This window comes from Pocillopora damicornis, chromosome 9 (genome assembly GCF_964200805.1).
Source record: "Pocillopora damicornis chromosome 9, jaPocDami1.2, whole genome shotgun sequence".
NCBI classification, from domain to species: domain Eukaryota; kingdom Metazoa; phylum Cnidaria; class Anthozoa; order Scleractinia; family Pocilloporidae; genus Pocillopora; species Pocillopora damicornis.
Genome location: NC_142678.1, coordinates 3,304,781 through 3,322,215, shown reverse-complemented (window position 1 = coordinate 3,322,215; position 17,435 = coordinate 3,304,781). Strand labels below are relative to the sequence as shown.

General features: G+C 34.9%; 2 protein-coding genes across 4 annotated transcripts in view; one reads left to right on the top strand and one right to left on the bottom strand.

The window, feature by feature from the left end:
* LOC113684249 (general transcription and DNA repair factor IIH helicase/translocase subunit XPB) overlaps positions 1 to 17,435 on the top strand; it is a 167,137-nt gene that overhangs the window by 123,828 nt on the left and 25,874 nt on the right. The window lies entirely within an intron of this gene.
* LOC113684252 (5'-AMP-activated protein kinase subunit gamma-1) lies at positions 854 to 16,868 on the bottom strand. Of its 3 annotated transcripts, XM_089183529.1 has the most exons (20): positions 16,701 to 16,843; positions 16,364 to 16,457; positions 13,855 to 13,966; positions 12,408 to 12,467; positions 9,688 to 10,110; positions 9,103 to 9,148; positions 8,415 to 8,518; positions 8,246 to 8,279; positions 8,033 to 8,080; positions 7,141 to 7,199; positions 6,977 to 7,022; positions 6,244 to 6,298; positions 6,012 to 6,138; positions 5,057 to 5,137; positions 4,405 to 4,489; positions 3,975 to 4,012; positions 3,808 to 3,879; positions 2,919 to 2,993; positions 2,485 to 2,587; positions 854 to 1,929 (listed from the first exon to the last, which is right to left on the bottom strand). In XM_089183529.1, exons 3-20 carry the CDS (start codon positions 13,912 to 13,914, stop codon positions 1,895 to 1,897), a joined length of 1,551 nt encoding a protein of 516 aa, XP_089039655.1. In that variant the 5' UTR covers positions 13,915 to 13,966; positions 16,364 to 16,457; positions 16,701 to 16,843; the 3' UTR covers positions 854 to 1,894. The 3 variants fall into 3 exon arrangements, with proteins under 3 accessions (XP_089039655.1, XP_027057394.2, XP_027057395.2); XM_027201593.2 differs by lacking the exon at positions 13,855 to 13,966 and having other exon boundaries at positions 16,701 to 16,868; XM_027201594.2 differs by lacking the exons at positions 12,408 to 12,467; positions 13,855 to 13,966 and having other exon boundaries at positions 16,701 to 16,855.

Sequence of the window (17,435 nt, the reverse complement as noted above, 5' to 3'; positions counted from 1 at the left end):
TACTTTGGAACCCTTTTCTTCTATTCATGTACTTTTGATTTAAATGTAGTTTTCATTCTATGAGCATGCAGGAATTGCTACAATTTGGAAAGAGAGCTGCAGGAACACTTCTTTTCTTGAAGTTTCATTTCCAAGTTTTCTCTTTTGGGCTTTAAATCAGTACTTGGACCAGTCCCTCCTAGATATTCTCTTAATGTGCCTCCCTTGAAAGTACTTTTAGACTTTTGCAGCACATCATTGGTCTCCTTATAATTTTCACCTCAATCCCTCTCTACTGTTCATGTCTGAGTGGACCCATGGTCCTGAGCCAACTGGAGGGCAAACTAGAAGTCTTCTCTCATCTTGTGAGAGATGGAATGAGGATTGTCAGTTCTGGAAAAGTCACCTTTGAGGCAAAGGATGGAATGGTGTAAAAAAAGTTCTTTAGGGGGAGGCTTGGCCACAAGAAAACATTTTTGACAGAGAAGGCCCAAGTGTTAATGTTAACCCTTCTGCAGAGCAAATTGAGAAATTGGGTGTTGTGTGAAGTCTGTAGAGAAAAAGGCAGAGCAATGCTATTGGTGGAAACATGGTAACATGAAAAACACAAGAATAACTTGAATGAAGCATTGGTTGATACTGTGAGGAAAAATAGTGCTCACATGAAAGATAAATCTTTTTGGTTAAGTTTAGTGACTTTCTGAGCTGCCTAAATGCAGAGAAAGGCTGCATGTTGCTTAGAATGATTAGGGAAATTTTAAGTGTCTAGTGACTGATTTGGATACCTTTTCATCATCTTCTCTATGTTACAAAAGTTTCCTTGGGAATCAGTCTCCTAATTGTCTTCCTGGGTTGCATTAACAATACTCAGACATTTTCCTGACCTGAAATTTATTTTGATTAAAACCTTTATCAAAACTCTACAAAGTGGAATAATAAAGCAAAACAAGAAAAATAGCTTCACATGAAGTTATACTGAATTTATTCAAAAGAAACTAAAAATCCACTTGTTGAGAAAGCTGTCTTGAAAGAGACATGCACATGCAGGGATCCCATATACATCAGCATCAATGCTCTTTCAAGAACTTTCCTCAAAAGATCAAGATAAACTACTGACAGCTTAAAATATTAATGGTCCAGATACAAATAGTACTACTTGCCCATAAATGGATGTAAAAATATTCAACATCTTTTCATTTGAGAATTTTTTTGGGAGAGAAAGAGGATATACAGTTGTTACGGCAACAAGTGAGCAAATTATGGCCAAAACAATCTGACTGAATTACCTTCCTCTATCCTTTAAAGCATTGGCCAGTAACTGGAAGTGACCCCAGTCTCCACTGACAGAGAGACAGAAATGCAGAAAGCAAGGGATTTAAGTCAACTTAGTTAAGATGAAAAGGAATGATAGTTATTCATCATAATTCCTTGAAGTTTCATGGACCAAGCCCATGATAACTTGGATGCTTAATGAAATAAAGAAAACCTGCTTCAACCCTTCTTAATTAATACATACAATACCTTAACCTCAAATAAAAGTCACAAAAGTTTGCTAAAAGTATAAAATTCCCTTAACTTAACCTATTTCCAAACTACAAGATCCCAATCCTTCTTCAAAACCATTTCCATTTTTGCCATCTACCCAATATGTCTCTCTTTCCTCCATTCTTGAAGAACAGTGGATGAAGAACGCACTTCTTGGGTCAATTATACTAACAAAAGTCAAGTAGATGTAGTAAATACCCTGACTTTCCTTTCCAGAGGATTTGATCAACTTGGAATCAGGTGATAGCATGTAACTTGGTAAATTAAGCATTTTTTGCCCATTATCTTTTCCCGACAGATTTGTCTCCCACCAACTCCTCTGCTACATTGATAACTGCTGTATTTTTTTTGGTAATCAGCACCAAGCTGATTATTCCATAGGCCCAGGGGCATGATTACTGAATGCTGTGAGGAAATGAATAGCATTATCAAGATAAAGTTGTGCTGTAGGGAGGGGTTTGCAATCCAGTTGTAAAAAAGAAAACAAAGATATAAGAAGAGGAACAAAGAAAAGGCAACAAAAATGAAAAGAATTCCAAGCTACTTATAAGAAAAATAGAAAAGCATACATGTAATCTGAATTAACTAAAAGATCTTCAAGCAAATTTACTCTGCATAAGCAGGGCACTACAGCAGCACCTGGTGTAACAATTGCAGTTCCCTAGGAGGCAGAATGAGTGAACACCCAGGACCAAGAGATGATGAGAAAGAAAAAAAACAAAAGGGAAATAAAACAGGAACAAGACAGAAAGCTGGCAAGGAAGCAATGAGTTAATAAGGATCACAAAGAAAAAAAAAGAAAAAAATTAAATGAAGATGAAAGAGAGTCAAAGGAACAGAAGAAAGGACGACAAAACAAAGAAATGAAAAACCAAACGACAAGGTAGAGCCAAGGAGTAAACAAACTAAAGAAATAGAAGAAACAAAGAAATGAAAAAGGGGAACAAACTGCATACTTACATGTTCCCTGCAAAGGTCTCAACACCAAAAACTTAAGAATATCTGACAGAGATAACACCCCAATGCAGTGACCTTCTTTATCAACAATTACAAGACGATGAACCTAGAAGCAAAGATATCAAAAACACTGTTAGAGAGTTTCTTAAATTTAAAAAAAATCAGACTAGAATGCATTTTGATTGCGAGTCCCAAAAGCATTGTAAGTGACTAGCCCAGGCAATAGCTAAGGAGACTATATACTGAACAGCCTAACAGTTTATACTATCTTTCTAAACTGAGCAGCTGGCAGGGTTAAGTGTGCTAAATGATGAGCAGCAAAGAGGCCTGAAGAAAAAAAAAAAAAAATTCAAAACTATTATTGTTGCATGGCAAATGCTAGCCACCACATTGGAGCACATAACACCTCCAGCTATGCAAGCCACTATGTTGCCTACCCCTGCATCAGTTAGTCTGTCAATTATGGTGTGTAGTGTTTCATCCAAGCAACATGTATGGACTCCTTCAAATCCCTGCAACAAAGAAAGTATTGTTTGAACAACTTTATTGCACCATTACGATTTACTGAAATCGGTAATGGCCAAGAGACATTTAGTCTACAGATACAGCTTCAGTTCAGTGAACTTCCTTTGTAAGGAAAATTGCCCCAGTATCATGTTAAAAATGCCTGAATCAAAATGTCTAAAGAAGGGCAGGAAAATACAAACAAGCAGGTGGCCATTGGTTTCAGATTTGTACCTGATCTGTTGAGAAGGTGGTACAGGTTTTCTAAATTAATCACATAGCACAGTCGAACAAAAACAACACAGTCAAGGATTACTTTCAACATTCATATTAACCTTTTACACATCTAAAAACAGTATGCATATTCTTTATACTGCCATAACTCCATTTCCTTAGGTGCTGACAAGGAAAATTTGTTTCACAATCAAGTCGCTTCCCTGGTTGATGATCATTTCCCATGACCTAAATGTTTGATTCTGGGATATTGTTGAGGGAAATTAGATGCTAGTCACTCTTTAGGAGTCAAAAGGTTAAAGTGCATTGTTTAACCCTTTCACTCCCAAGATCTAATTAGTAATTCTCCTTACTATCTGCCATACAATTCTTAAGATGTTAGTTCAGAGAATTTGGTATTGGATCAACTAATGATCCCATAATTGACATTCTTCTCTATTCTCATCACCTGCCTGCTTGATATTGTATTGATATTGTAAGGAGAAACTCTCTCTTTGTCACTTGTGGGAGTGAAAGGGTTAACAGTAAAATGATAACATTTAGGAATGCTTGGATATTTTGCTATTCCATTTATCACTCCAGACTTACATCTGCTCTGTGTTCAAGTGCCTTCTTTACAGTAATATCCAGGTTATTGTAAGTTTTCTCAGCAGCCAAATTCTACAAAGAAAATACAATCATCTTTGGTTGAGCAAACCTCTTCAACACTCAATTGAATACTACTCTATTTTGATTTAAAATTGTTGAATACTTACAATAACATCAAATCTTGCATAAATATCAACTACAACCCCTGAAATAAAAACAAAGAGCATTGAAAAAGGTTCAAATTACACCTCAAGTTTCAAAGTTTATTTGAGAATGATGACAGTTAGTGAAAATTTGCAATCATCACATGAAAAAGTATCTTCAATATTTAAGGAGACACCCCTACCCTTAGTCTGAAGTTTTTCTTAAGTTACCAAAGAGAAAAAAAGTATATCAAGCAAATGTTGACTAAACAGGCTTGGTTATTATAAGATTAATTACAGTGCCACAGTACTACAACTTAGAATAAATGTTTATCAAAGAATTTTGCATCACTCTTCTTAAGAAAATTCTTGACTTCAGCTTTTCTTTGTTTCCTTTGTTTAACTTTCCTCAAGAATGAAATCTTAGGAAGCGAACAGAGAAAACAAATCATACCACTCTCGTCAACCACTGGTAAAGCAGAAACTCTCTTTTCAGAAAACATATGGAAGGCTGTTATCAGTGGAGTCTCAGGAGATATCTAAGAAATAAAATTACTCACATTTAAAGATAAAAGCATAGACTTTCTAATTCTCTTGGATCATTGTCCACAGCACGAACAAAACAAGAGCCACAGAAACACAAAATTTTTCCCCCACTGCCCATATTGTCACATGCTGGCATTCTAAGAAATGATACAGCCAAACTAAAGACCAGCAAATCTAAAGATTGTTTGTCAGTGTTAGGAAAGATGACAGAAAAATAGGGACAGCAGGTAGGATAACATTGAGTATATGTATGCATCATATTACCAAGGTAAATAATCAGAAGGGGTCAGAAATTTCAATAGTAATTGCTGAGTCTTGAGCAAGTATTAACCCTTAGTGTAAAACAGAGATAGCAGCAACAAAGGGTCCACTTGTATCTGAGTTTAAGAGGCCCTTCTGTCATGGTGTCTAGATTCTGATTAGGACTAACATGTTCACTTTCCTTTTTCACTTCCATTGTGATGAAAATCATCATGACCTCATATACCCCAACAAAACAATAGGGATAAATACTATTGTAACATGATGCAGCCATGACCATTTACACTATTAATACCTACCACAGCTACATCACAGTACGTTCCAATTCCAAGTTCTTTCAGCGTGTTATTCATGAACTCCGGTGGACTGGTTTGTGTCAACTGTCAACAAAAAGTCAATACTTACATGCACGTATTTAAATACAAGTTGTTACAATTTAGCTTACTACTAACAATTCCAATCACTTTACACTGATCACTGGATAAAACATTAGTAGCTCTTCTAAACAAGCCAAACCATCTCCTTATTTCAATTTTCCACCACACCCTTCCTAAAACTCAGAAACAAACCCCACAGCATTCCTAACAATCAACCCAGTAAGTCTCTATCACATTATATTACAGGCATGCATTTGGTAAATACAGCACAGCAATAGTGCAGAAAGACCAAAATAGGCGATGTTTTGGGACTGGTTGCGGCCTTCCCCATATTTGTCTTTTTATTTGATCCTTATTTCTTTCTCACCCATCTACTAACCAAATGGCTGAAAAATCTACCACATTTAGTGGAGTTCAGTTTGTGGACAAAGAATTAAGTCTTCAGTACATAGTACAATGAACAAAATTAAGCGTGCACTAATGGATCAATTTGGGCCTGCTGTGCCCCAATTCCTGTGCAAAAGGTGGACAGAAAATATAACAAACAATAACTAGCAAAATTTGCAAAATAATGATCTGCAAAAGGCAAAAAAGGTTAGGGAAAGAAAAACCTAAAACTTCTCCAACGTAAAGACTATTAAGCTATGGGTTTCTTGACGATTAACACTGTTTTTGTTGGTTCTTTTTTTTTTTTAGCTTTGTCAAAAAGTTATACTGGTATAAAACACCATGGCTTGCTTATAATTATGTCAAGCGAGGCTACATGAGTCTGACAGCCTGAATGCACACCACCTAGCCACTTAAACAATCACACATGTGCAGACGTTTGACTGCTGTGTTCTTAAAGCTACTGTACATCTCAACCTTTTAAACTTACAGATGAAAACATGAATCGCAGGATTCTCTTGTGGGTCAGGATATAAAGAGCATTTCCTGTTACAGGATCAAGTACAGGAAGTCGATGGATTTTATGCTCCACCAATGTCTTGACAGCATCAAGTAGACTGTAAAATAATGTTAAACCACAACTTACTTCAGGTGTATATGTAGCTCACTAACTTTGAAATAATATTAGTCTTTCTTTACTCAGAGATCGTTATTGTCAGTACCTCTGCATCGGCGATATTTGAATCAACTCAGGCCTCAAGTTGGAATCATCATAATCTTCACAGGAAAAAAAAAAAAGGCATCAGAAACCAGAAGTTATGCACAATAATATTGCAACCACAGTTGTAAAAGATATGTGGTGACAAACAGGGTGAGTTTCTAAAAATCTGTGGTGCTGCATCGGTAGAGGTACAGCGGGATAATTTGGTTTTACCAACTGAATTGATAAGTAAATGTAACTTGGCCACAGTAGAGCGTTCCTAAAGCTGATACTTCTAAAGAGCCAATGCTTGAAACATTCATGGACAGTGTTATGTCCATAAGCAGTGTCTGGGTGTTTGACAAAATATAAGTATAAGAAAAATAGTAATAAATGAAATAAAAAGGATAGTAATAAAAGAGTCTTCTTTGTTTCTTGAAGAAAATAGGAGGCATACATGAATGCAGGGGCTACACATGTACATTAATTGTGTCACCTTATTTATTTACTGAGTTAGACTTTCTCGTCTTGGCAACAAATAATAAGAGCTTGCCCCTTTCACTCCTAAGATCTCATTTATTTTAAAAAGTAATTCTCCTTTCTGTCTGCGTACAATTCCAAGATTTGGTATTGGATCAACGGATAATCCCCTTTGTTCATATTGTTCTTTATTCTCATCACTTGTCTGCTTGATAGTGTATTGATACTGTAAGGAGAAATTCTGTATTGATCACTCATGGGAGTTCAAGGGTTACCTCGAAAAGCTTGAATATCATATTCTTCTAATTCATCTATTTGGACCTGAAGAATAACAAAAGGTTATTGACTTCAAATTAAAACTGTAACTTCTGTACAGTGCATGCTTTGCGCACACACACAATAGTATAACCAGCACCTATTAATTCAGCATAGCTCTTACCAATGGTGACTTGTAATAGTGGCGAAGAATGTTGATGAAGTCTGAAATAGTAAGCATTCCTGCAAACCAGAGCAGAACACATTAATTTTGTAACAAAGAACGTTGTCCACTTGTACATAAATACAGCAGTGGACTTGGATTAACTCAAAAAGTTAACTCAAACAGGATCCAATTACCCTTGAACAAAATCTGATTCATAATGGTAATAGGACTGAGTGGAGTCCAATTCAGCCTGTAATCATAGAACTGATTAACAAAATTGGATGACCACAAGGCAGTCCGATTTTTTAATACTTGTTTGATTACGGACAGAATTGGATGACATGAAGTCCTGTTACCAATTAATCAAAACTATGATAAAATTCAAGAAAGAAACTAGGTCAAACTAAGCATCAGCTTCACATTTTCATAGAAAAAAAAAAAAAAAAGTTAACTCAGTGAAGTGCGAGATAACAATGCGAGCACATGACATGTTCTGTCCACTTACACAGCCATGGAGCGTTAACTGTCCCTTTAACTCTCCTATGACACTGTCCAATTACAAGCATGACACATACACTGTCCTATTAGAGCTCAAATCAGGCTGGTAATAACTAATCGCATTCGAGAATTTTTTTATAGTTTTTGATTGACCTCGAAAAAGTTCCAATTTTCCTTGATCCTGTTTTTTCAGTCATTTACTAGCTAACTCAAACCCCTGACAACCTCAAACCATTTTTTTGTTTCCCTAGGGAGTTTGAATTAGCAGGGTTTTACTGCAGCCTGTTCCAAGTTTTCAGCAATTAAAACAGTACAAGTAAACCGTGCATAATCAGTGTGAAATAATAAATAGCTTCAAAGAAGCAGTAGAGAGAAAACAGAGGGAGGTCTGGATCTGGTTGGGTCCACTTACCAACAAAGGTATGTTTTTCACTGTCCCAGAGAGGTGCAGATCTAACACCTAGCAGAAAAATACAAACAAAACATTTGACATCCAGCAAATAGTTTAATCTTGTCTCATGACTTAAACATTCTGGTACTTGGGGCATAAGTCATGTGAATAAGCTCAGAGACTAGACATTAATAATGCACATATTTCAAACAAAGTTGTTTGTAGAGTGCTTACCATTGGCAACCAGTCCAAAAAATGCTTTCTTAACCTAATGCAAATAAAATTTAAAAATTAATTATAAAATATTAAATGCAGCTTAAGACAACAGACAAACATTTTAATGACATCTCAACAGTAAGACAGACGCAACAACAGTGCAGTACTATCAAGTGACTTAGCTCACCCTTAGCTTGGTATCAAACACTACAATCTTGGAGCTTTTTGGCATGATGTCATAACAAGTTCTTGTCTTGAGAAAGTTGGTATACATGTAGGTTTCATCCTCATCTGACAAGAAGGAGAAATGCAAATGTTTATAAGGGATATTGTTCCACAACAATCAATGAGAGAGAGAGTTCAAGTTGTCATTGTTGAAGGCTAAGACATATGTAGATAAGAAAATCTGACAGTTACTTTTAAGGGCTGAAAGAGTCCAAGGTTTGGTTATAAGAGAGGCCATTACAATTGTACTGTAGAACTTGACATCCCACAACCCTTTCTTTTAAACAAATCCTCCAGCCACAAATTGACAGAAAATAATCAATTTGTCAACTATTCAGAAAGTTTGGAGAGGCCAACTTAAAGTCCTTTAAGGCATCATTGTGGCAACTGTTTGCTACATGTTACCTTTTTTACAATTAGATGCCATACTGCTGTGTGTTTGTTCAGTAATAGGTTACAGATGAAGTCAGCTGGAACTCCTTTACAAACCTCCTAATAATTAATGTTTTACATATGTGCAGTCTGGACCAGGGTTTTGGAGGGCAAAGTACTGTTCAACATTCCATAAAAAAACTTACTAAAGATTTTCTAAACATTTTATGATTAAAAAAAATAACTTTCCACAGAAATACACTGTAAGACAAATTCACCTGATGTTGCATATTCCATCATGTCCTCCACATCATCATCTTGAGCCTTAAAAAAAAATGTTTAAACATATCAAGACTGGTACATTGAGCAGAGCTCAATATAATGGCTGGTCAGTGGACAATGTCTGCTCAAATACAGGTTTTGTCCACTCAACTTTTTGGATGCAGGACATTTTGTCCTATTGTCTGTAAACATAAAGAAGAATTTAATTCCAAGCTTAGTTCAGGTTTGAAATACCGCTGTATCAATTTTTCCTGCATTGAGCTTGAGACTGCATGTACAATAAAAATGTAGTAAAAATACTTGTTTTATAAGGAGGATGGGATTTCTTGAGATATGATGTACGGTAATTGATGTTTGTCCAGCCAAAAATGCCTCATATCCAAGCAAAAATAAGTTTGACTGGATAACTTGACTGGCACCAGCTAAAAAAAAAATTTGAGACTTGTTGTGAAGTACATGTACTTTAAAAGCCAAGCATTCAAAAAGAAATTTCAGATTGAAAGCTCAAAAATTTTTATCATTTGCTATTGTCATGAACTCCCTATTTTGCTAAACCAAAGTACACTGTAGCTCAAACTTACAAAGACTTGACCTGCTCCTCTGCCATCATCTGCGATCCCTTCATCGGATGTCACCTCACCCCTGGTCTGCCTCAGTTCCATGTGTTTCTTGCTTGGTGAACGTGACAAATTCTGGATTTCAAATGGCTCACTTTCCATCTGTTCCTCTTCCAGACCTGCTGTTCTTGGCAATGAGCTACTACGAGCAAAACTCCCTGACGGCGAATCTGAGTTTGTTTCAGGGGCTGATGAGCTATTTGACCTCTGCATCTGCTGAAGATAGTGCTCAACCTCGCTGGTGTCACTTTTTCTGTTCCACTCCAGGACCCATTCCCTTGACGACTGTTGTTCTTGCGGCAAACCATCATCATTTGAGTTGCATGATTGTGGATAATTCAAGCCAGGAATTACAAATGCATTGTGGTCATCATTAACGTGTAGATTCTAGCAAAGGAAATATGCAAAAGCATTCTGAGTCAAAAAGGAATTGTTGTTGGGTGTTACACCTCATCTGGCCTGAAATCAGCAGCACATATTTCTCCTTTAAGAGCATCACTATAAATACTCCATGCAACAGCAGAAAGTATTGATGCTAAAGCCATGCAGTATCAAAATTTCTAAACACAACAAAATGACATTTTTTGCATGATTACATGTTTGGAGAAATTTGTATGCATGCTGGTGCAAATGCCATTTCTTTAGTCCAAAATGGCATCAAACCCTTCTTTTACATATAAGGGAAGGTTAATAAAATAAAATACGTTATTATCAGATGAAATTTTTCAAATTCACTAAAAAATAGTAACTTACAACAGATGAAGAAACTGTGATAAAATGCAGTGAAAAAGTTATTTTCAGTTGACAAAAGTACACACAGATATATTTAATAGCTAATTCATGAAGAGAGATACATCAATTGTTTAGTAATTATTAAATGTTTTATCACCAGTGGTTTACGGAAAACATGCGACATGACATCTAGATATTGTTGGTAATAAGGAATTGCATATTCTTCTGTAACTGCATGAAATTAAGTTTAGTTATTGTAACAGATAAAAATATGAATACAATTTATATTGTTCTTTTGTAGATTAATACATTCTTCTAAAGCAAAAATTTTAAGACAGCAGCTGTAGTTAGGAATTGACTTTACAGTTGTATTACAAACCATTTTTAGAATTCAAGCATATGTGTCATTATCTTATCAGACATTACTAACAAATTTCAAGTTAGTTCAAGTAAATGAGTGTTTTATCATTATCACAAAAATCATCATTATTTCATTATTTGATGGATGTCACCTTTAAAACACTAAATAATTCCCCCATGAATTATAATTAACCCTTTAACTCCCAAGATCTGACTGTTTATTCTCCCCCTCCAGCTTTTACACAATTCCTGGCAATAAGGTAGTCAATTTGGTATTAGATCACGGTAACAACTTTCCCCTGATAAGTTTGGGTATTCTCAAGTGCCTTTTGCTGGATGATGTATGGATATTATAGGGAGAAGTTTCATGTTAATCACTTCTGGGAGTTAAAGGGTTTACGATGATAATAAATAATTTTTTTTTTAATCAACCTATTTGTTAAAGTGGCACTTTGCCCATCACTGTTATGGAGAGCTTTGCAGACAACACTAAAATTAACTTACATTTAGTCATTTGCACGTTGTGGCTCATGATAAGCTGTTAAATGGAACAGGTGTAGCATATTACATTGTCATTTAAGTTATCAATGAAATTTCCATTTCAATCATTCTGATATTGTATACAGAGATCTGATCTTCTCATGGATGTTCAGGGTAAGAATAAAAATATTACTGGGTGCACAGTAGTTAAAATGAAATATGTGTTAAGTAAAGGCATGAACCAAAGAACACAATTAACTTTATAAGCAAAAATCTAATTGCAGTTTTATCGCCCTTACTCATCAAAACAATGTAGTTGCTGCATCAACATGGCATCATTTCTTGGATGGCTTTTGCCTGACAGGTTAGCGCTCATGGTATCAAGTCTACTGTTTCATAAATTATTCTTAAGTTACTCTGACTATTCCCTCAGTTAAGATGAGATATTACATAGTTAATCAGTCAGTAATACAATTTATATAAATGTGGACAAGCATGGGAAAGGGACGCAAAAGACTGAGAGTCTAACTAGAGATTCAACTCATGCTGAAACAATGCACATCGCATTTTCCTCTCAAAGTTTCTTAATTTTCTTAAAATAAAAAAATTATATTCAGATGTTATTATTTATCATGCTACTTTTGCTCACCAAGCAAAGGTCAGTAAGATGTTAGACTTAGACTTATAATGCTTAGAGAAGGGTTACAGATACAGAACATATTAAAGGAAAAGTTCAGATAGAATAAATGTCTAAAATATATTACACCATTTCAACAAGTTCAATACAAATTTATCAATTATTTGTGTCCATATAAAGCTGTTAAATTAGAGAAAATTCTTAGTCTTGTATCTTAGTTTTACCATCCGTCTTTAAATATGAACTGGTGTGAGGTTCCATTGTTACACATATCGCAATATTTGAATAAGGACACAAAGGAGCGGAAAAAGTCTCTTTGAAGTTAAACGAAAACTACTTAAATATTCCATCTGTTTCTATGACGGAGTTAATAACCAAAAATTAATTTTTAATAGAATTATATACTTTTTTCTTTCTTACAATGAAAAAGACACTTCACATTTCAATGATGTTACACCAATTAGCATTACATTACCTCCATTTCAGCACTTCTCCACAATCTATCTCCTATTGAATTCCTGTTTCCATACTGTTCCTGTTTGCAGCATAAATGTGTATACACACAAAAATAACTATTACTTACTTTTACTTTCATTAACTTACTTTCTAGTTTACTACACAAAAATGTTGAATCAACAGCTTCAGAAGTAATAATTTGTGTACCATACTACAGTGAGAAGTGCACTTCTGCATTGGTTACAATGGCAAACAAGAATTGCACTTTTTTCTATACAGGACTTCCTTGGAAATGGCATTCAAAAGAATGCCAAATAATTTATTTTCAGCAAGTTGAGATCCTTCTTTGGTCAAATAAGGTTACCACTACAAGCAAACCAACATCCTTTAAGAAACACCTTTAATTTTAGTTTTACATGCTTGCAGCTCAAAAATGAGTAAAGTTAGCCGCAAGTTTTTTTTTTTTCAATTACCAAATTGCAATTAACATATCAAACTTCACCTGTCTAGAAACTGTAACAAAATCTGTAAAATCATGTACAATTCAGACCCAGTTAAATTCTTTTTTTATGCTTAGGGTGGCAAAGATTTTTACAGTTTTCTTATGCAGTTCAACCATTGAATGGAGGAAAAGCAACAATCCCAAATAATAGCCTTGTTTTTACTGAAATCAGAATACTCTAGCTGTACAAAGGAGTTGAGCTTAGGAGATTTGAAAAATCCTTTTAATATTATGAAATCAGAATGAATAAACATGTACATCCAAGTACAAGTCATGTTTCATGTATATATTACTTGTGGTTGTTAAGTATGTACATGGCTGTATACAGTAACTGAATAAAGGGGATAAGTTTCTAAAGAAACTGTGGTGCTGTGTTGATGGGAGAGTATAACAGGATAATTTAGCATTATCAACTGAGTTGATAACATTAATTGATCAACGTAGAGAGTTTAAAAGCTGATGTTTCAAGCGTTAGCCCTTTGTTAGAGTAACTGGTTCAGTAAGTGGCTCATTTACCAGATAAAAAAGTAAAAATTTGAACTGCAGTATCAACTAGACAATAAACTGGTTCAGCTTAAAGACAGCCAGGCTGAAAATACAATACCAATTGCGGAAAAAAAAACATGAATCAGTAGAGTAACTCTTAGTTACACTTTAAAGTATGGCTTGAAAATTATTCAGTAAAGCTAGGTTCACTTCACAATAAATATAAACCAGTTTCAAAAAATTAATTCTGATTTCATTACTTCAAACTAAAGATTAAATCTTAACACACATCTTCATTTTGTACACGTATGTAAGCGATTTTTCTGTGAGCTTTTTTAATGGAACCCATGAAAAAAAAATTCGCTTTTTTTCAGAAAAATCACCCTATTCTGATACTAGCATGATGAATCAAGCACTTCTTGAGGGTAAAACCACATCCAAGATTTTTTTTCAATACATTGAAATAAAAAAAGCTCACCAAACAAAATTTCCAATAATTTCTGCGGACTGCCACTGTGGTGTCAGCCATTTTTTGCATGTAAGAAGATTGGGATGAACCTTGAAGTGACCCAGTTTCCAACAACGAAAGCCTTTAGATATAAAGTAATACAGTTCTAAAACAGCAGTAAATTGCCAATGAAAACACTACATGTATTTAGAGGAAATGGTACATCTGTTGGTCATTTAAAGCAGGAGACAATTGCACAAAACAGGAAAACAACAGGAAATCAATATCTCATAGCCTTTTGTAAAACATCGAGTCATGACATGTGATTGTGGCATGATACCTAACTGACTAATTTTTTTCCTCTAATTTCCTGTTTTTTCACATCACAAAAATCAGCTAGGGAACAGAGACCACATCTTTAGAAGTACGTCTATCCCAAAATTAATATGACAGCACATTTCTTAAATTTTCAGATGTCTTATTTAACAGTTTGTTCCCTGTAATTACTTGAAAATCTAAATGTAATGAAACTCCAATTGTGTTTGAACTTTTGAAACATGAAACATGAAACTACATGTTTGCAAAACATGAGAACCTAACAGTAGTTCAAAGTTTACATTTCATAAGGTACACCATTATTTTATTACATGGTAAGTCATTTAAACTCAGACTTGGTGTTAACTGTTCCTGAAACAAAACCCTATTTAATAGCCAAAAAACTCCTCAATAAGAATAGATATTTTCAAAATTAATTATTAGTCATACTTTACAAGGAATAACACTTTTATCCCCTGTTGACCATATGATGAAGTTCAGGGTTATCATGTCTCTAACATGATATGACAGGTAGCTTTAAGCAGTCATTCCCCCACATAAACACGCTTGTAATAGTTTGATCCAAATGATTTTCTGGGGGTTCAAGGCAAATCAGACAAATGATATGTCTCATGTCAATGATTTTAAATAGGCCATAATGATACAAAGCCATCAAATTACAAAAAATAAATTAATAAACACCCATTCAAAACAATTGACTGTATTCTTTAATTTCCCTTACACTTCTATTTAAAGAACTCCTTCTAAAATTACCTCTGAGTCATCACTCAGCAAGAAAACCCATTTTAGGCAATAAATTAAATTATAACATACTCCCTGGAAAATCATGCAAAAAAAATTAATTAACTGCTGTAAAATGACCTTTCCAGATTGAAGGTCATACTTTAATTGAAGAAAAACACCTCAGATTACTTTGCATAGGCAGAACTTATTCTTTAGCGGAACAAAGAATATCAAAAAGAAAATTATGTGATTAAAACCGATTCCATGACAGTAGAGGTCTTAAAAAAAGTTTTGACTCATAGAAAAGGAATTACAGAGAAATTTAACAATTAAACGCATTTACTTAATCTTCAACCAGTGAGTGGGACAGCTTTTGATTAAGAGCTTTCAATTAAACATTGTAGATCAAAAAGCGGAAAGAAAATGTCCATTTTAACTCCATCCTGTAGCTCTTGAGTAGCTATAAAAAGCTCTGATCTCAAAATATTTTTGGCAAAATAAGTTAGTAATATTCCTGTTAAGGGAGCTAAGAAGTGAAAAAGTTTTAGAACCCCTGAAACGGTTCTTTCCTTCAGATTCTTAAAAAATTCTCAAAATCCTCAAAATTTCTGAACATTAGGTTATATGTTCAGAGATATAGATCATAAGGTAAGTGTGTGGTGCATCTTTGAACAGGAAATAGTAATAACAGTCATAATGATTTCTGGTGATAGACATTCATCCGTATGGACTGATTACAAATTAATTATAACATTCATTTCAACTAAATTATAAGCTGTGTCAATGTGTAAAGTTATGTTACTTGTGCAAAAAAAGTCCGATACAAACAAAAATAAAAATAAGCTCGGCCAAGCTCAATTTCAAATAAGCTTTTTCACAGTTTAGGGTTAAGCTCTTTGCTATTACATGCAAATACGTAAGCCAATTATTAGTAAACAAAGAGCGATAAGACAGAAAGCTATTTGCATTAGGTGAACAAATAACAGTATGAAGTATTTTGCAGACACGTTGACAGAAACATTATGAGCTAAAAAAAACCTTAAGCTGGAAAACGCACAAGTCGATGGTATTACACATTCAAATCGCGAAAAAAGTTACTTTCTTGCTCTTCCCAAATACGCCGATTACTAGATGGCCGAGACCACAGACGACCACATAGATCAAAACAAAAGCATAACAAAAAAAACAATGAATTTATGCATCTATAACTAAAAAAGAACTCATAGAATTTGCTCTTGTAGAAAAATGCTCTATACGTGTTAAAAATAAACTTATTTAGAAGTACTTCGTGACGTTTTATGTCCTCGAGTTGGCGCAAAGTCCACACACCAGTTAACCCTCGCGGCCGTGCTTCTCTGCACTCATGTAGCACTAGATTGATTATATATTAACAAGAAATGTGAAAGCTGAGGGCCGTTTTTTTTTAACATCAAAATGAGCTCCTAAATTGCATATCTTTGTAAATCTTGCTCGATAATACCTTATCGGCGGTTACTTCCATCCCGTTCAAGGCATCAGACGACATCGTTCGTTTTGCAATAACAACTCCGCGATGAACAAGTGTGAAGATTTCTCTACACAAAACAAAACAATGCATGAATTATATAACAACGCGAAAAAATAATATAATTCTAAAATATAAACAACTTCAGCGTAACAGAGGGAACCGGATTTGCTAATAAATTTAGAAACAGCTGGAAACATTAATTTAAAAAAGTTTAAATTTTGTTTTGGTGTCGCTCCATTGCTCGGAGAGTAATATCAATTTAAAATCGTCACTTTCTCTCATTAACTACAAATAAATCACCGTTACCTACCAAAGCGTTCTCATCTTAAGGACGAGGTTAGCAATCGGTCGCCACAACAGCTACTTAATTACTGTTCCAGTAAGCTTTTACAAGGCCACCTTAAACCGAGAGTCTTATTACGATTTCCCAGCTTAAGTGATACGACGGGCGCCGTTTGGTTCAGCGGTCTCACTATTTGATAATGCGTGATTGTGTTGGTTGCCATACTAAATTCGTCCCTCGGGTTTTCGGGTGCAGCCACGGGTGTTAAACATGCCCGGGGTCATGCACCAGATTATTGTCATTCTGGAAAGAGATGAGAGGAAGGAAACGAACTTGTTTGAATTTTAAGATCAACCATTTTCTTCCTCTTGCTTTTTTTAAAATTTTTTTTCTAATTTTCCGTGGGCAGTAAAGGCAGCATCACTAAGAGCCTTTGAGGTCAACCTTGGTCCCAGGGCCCTCCCTTGAAAGAGAAGAAGAAGAGAGGAACCTAATAGTGACGTAGGAGTACACAGCTGAGCCACATGTCTTGACCGTTTTTTATTTTAAAGAAAGAAAACACCAGCAACAACAACCAAGACTTTTTATGAATGTAGGACCACAGTTTAGCTACTGTCACTGTTTAATTCATTACTTGTAACAGCAATGTTTTTATAAACCCATGCACACAGGCCAGCATGAGCACCCAACTCTTACAACAGCCTTTAAAAATGTATATGGTTGTATGGATACTTCTTGGGAAAGGGATAAAGGGAATCCAAT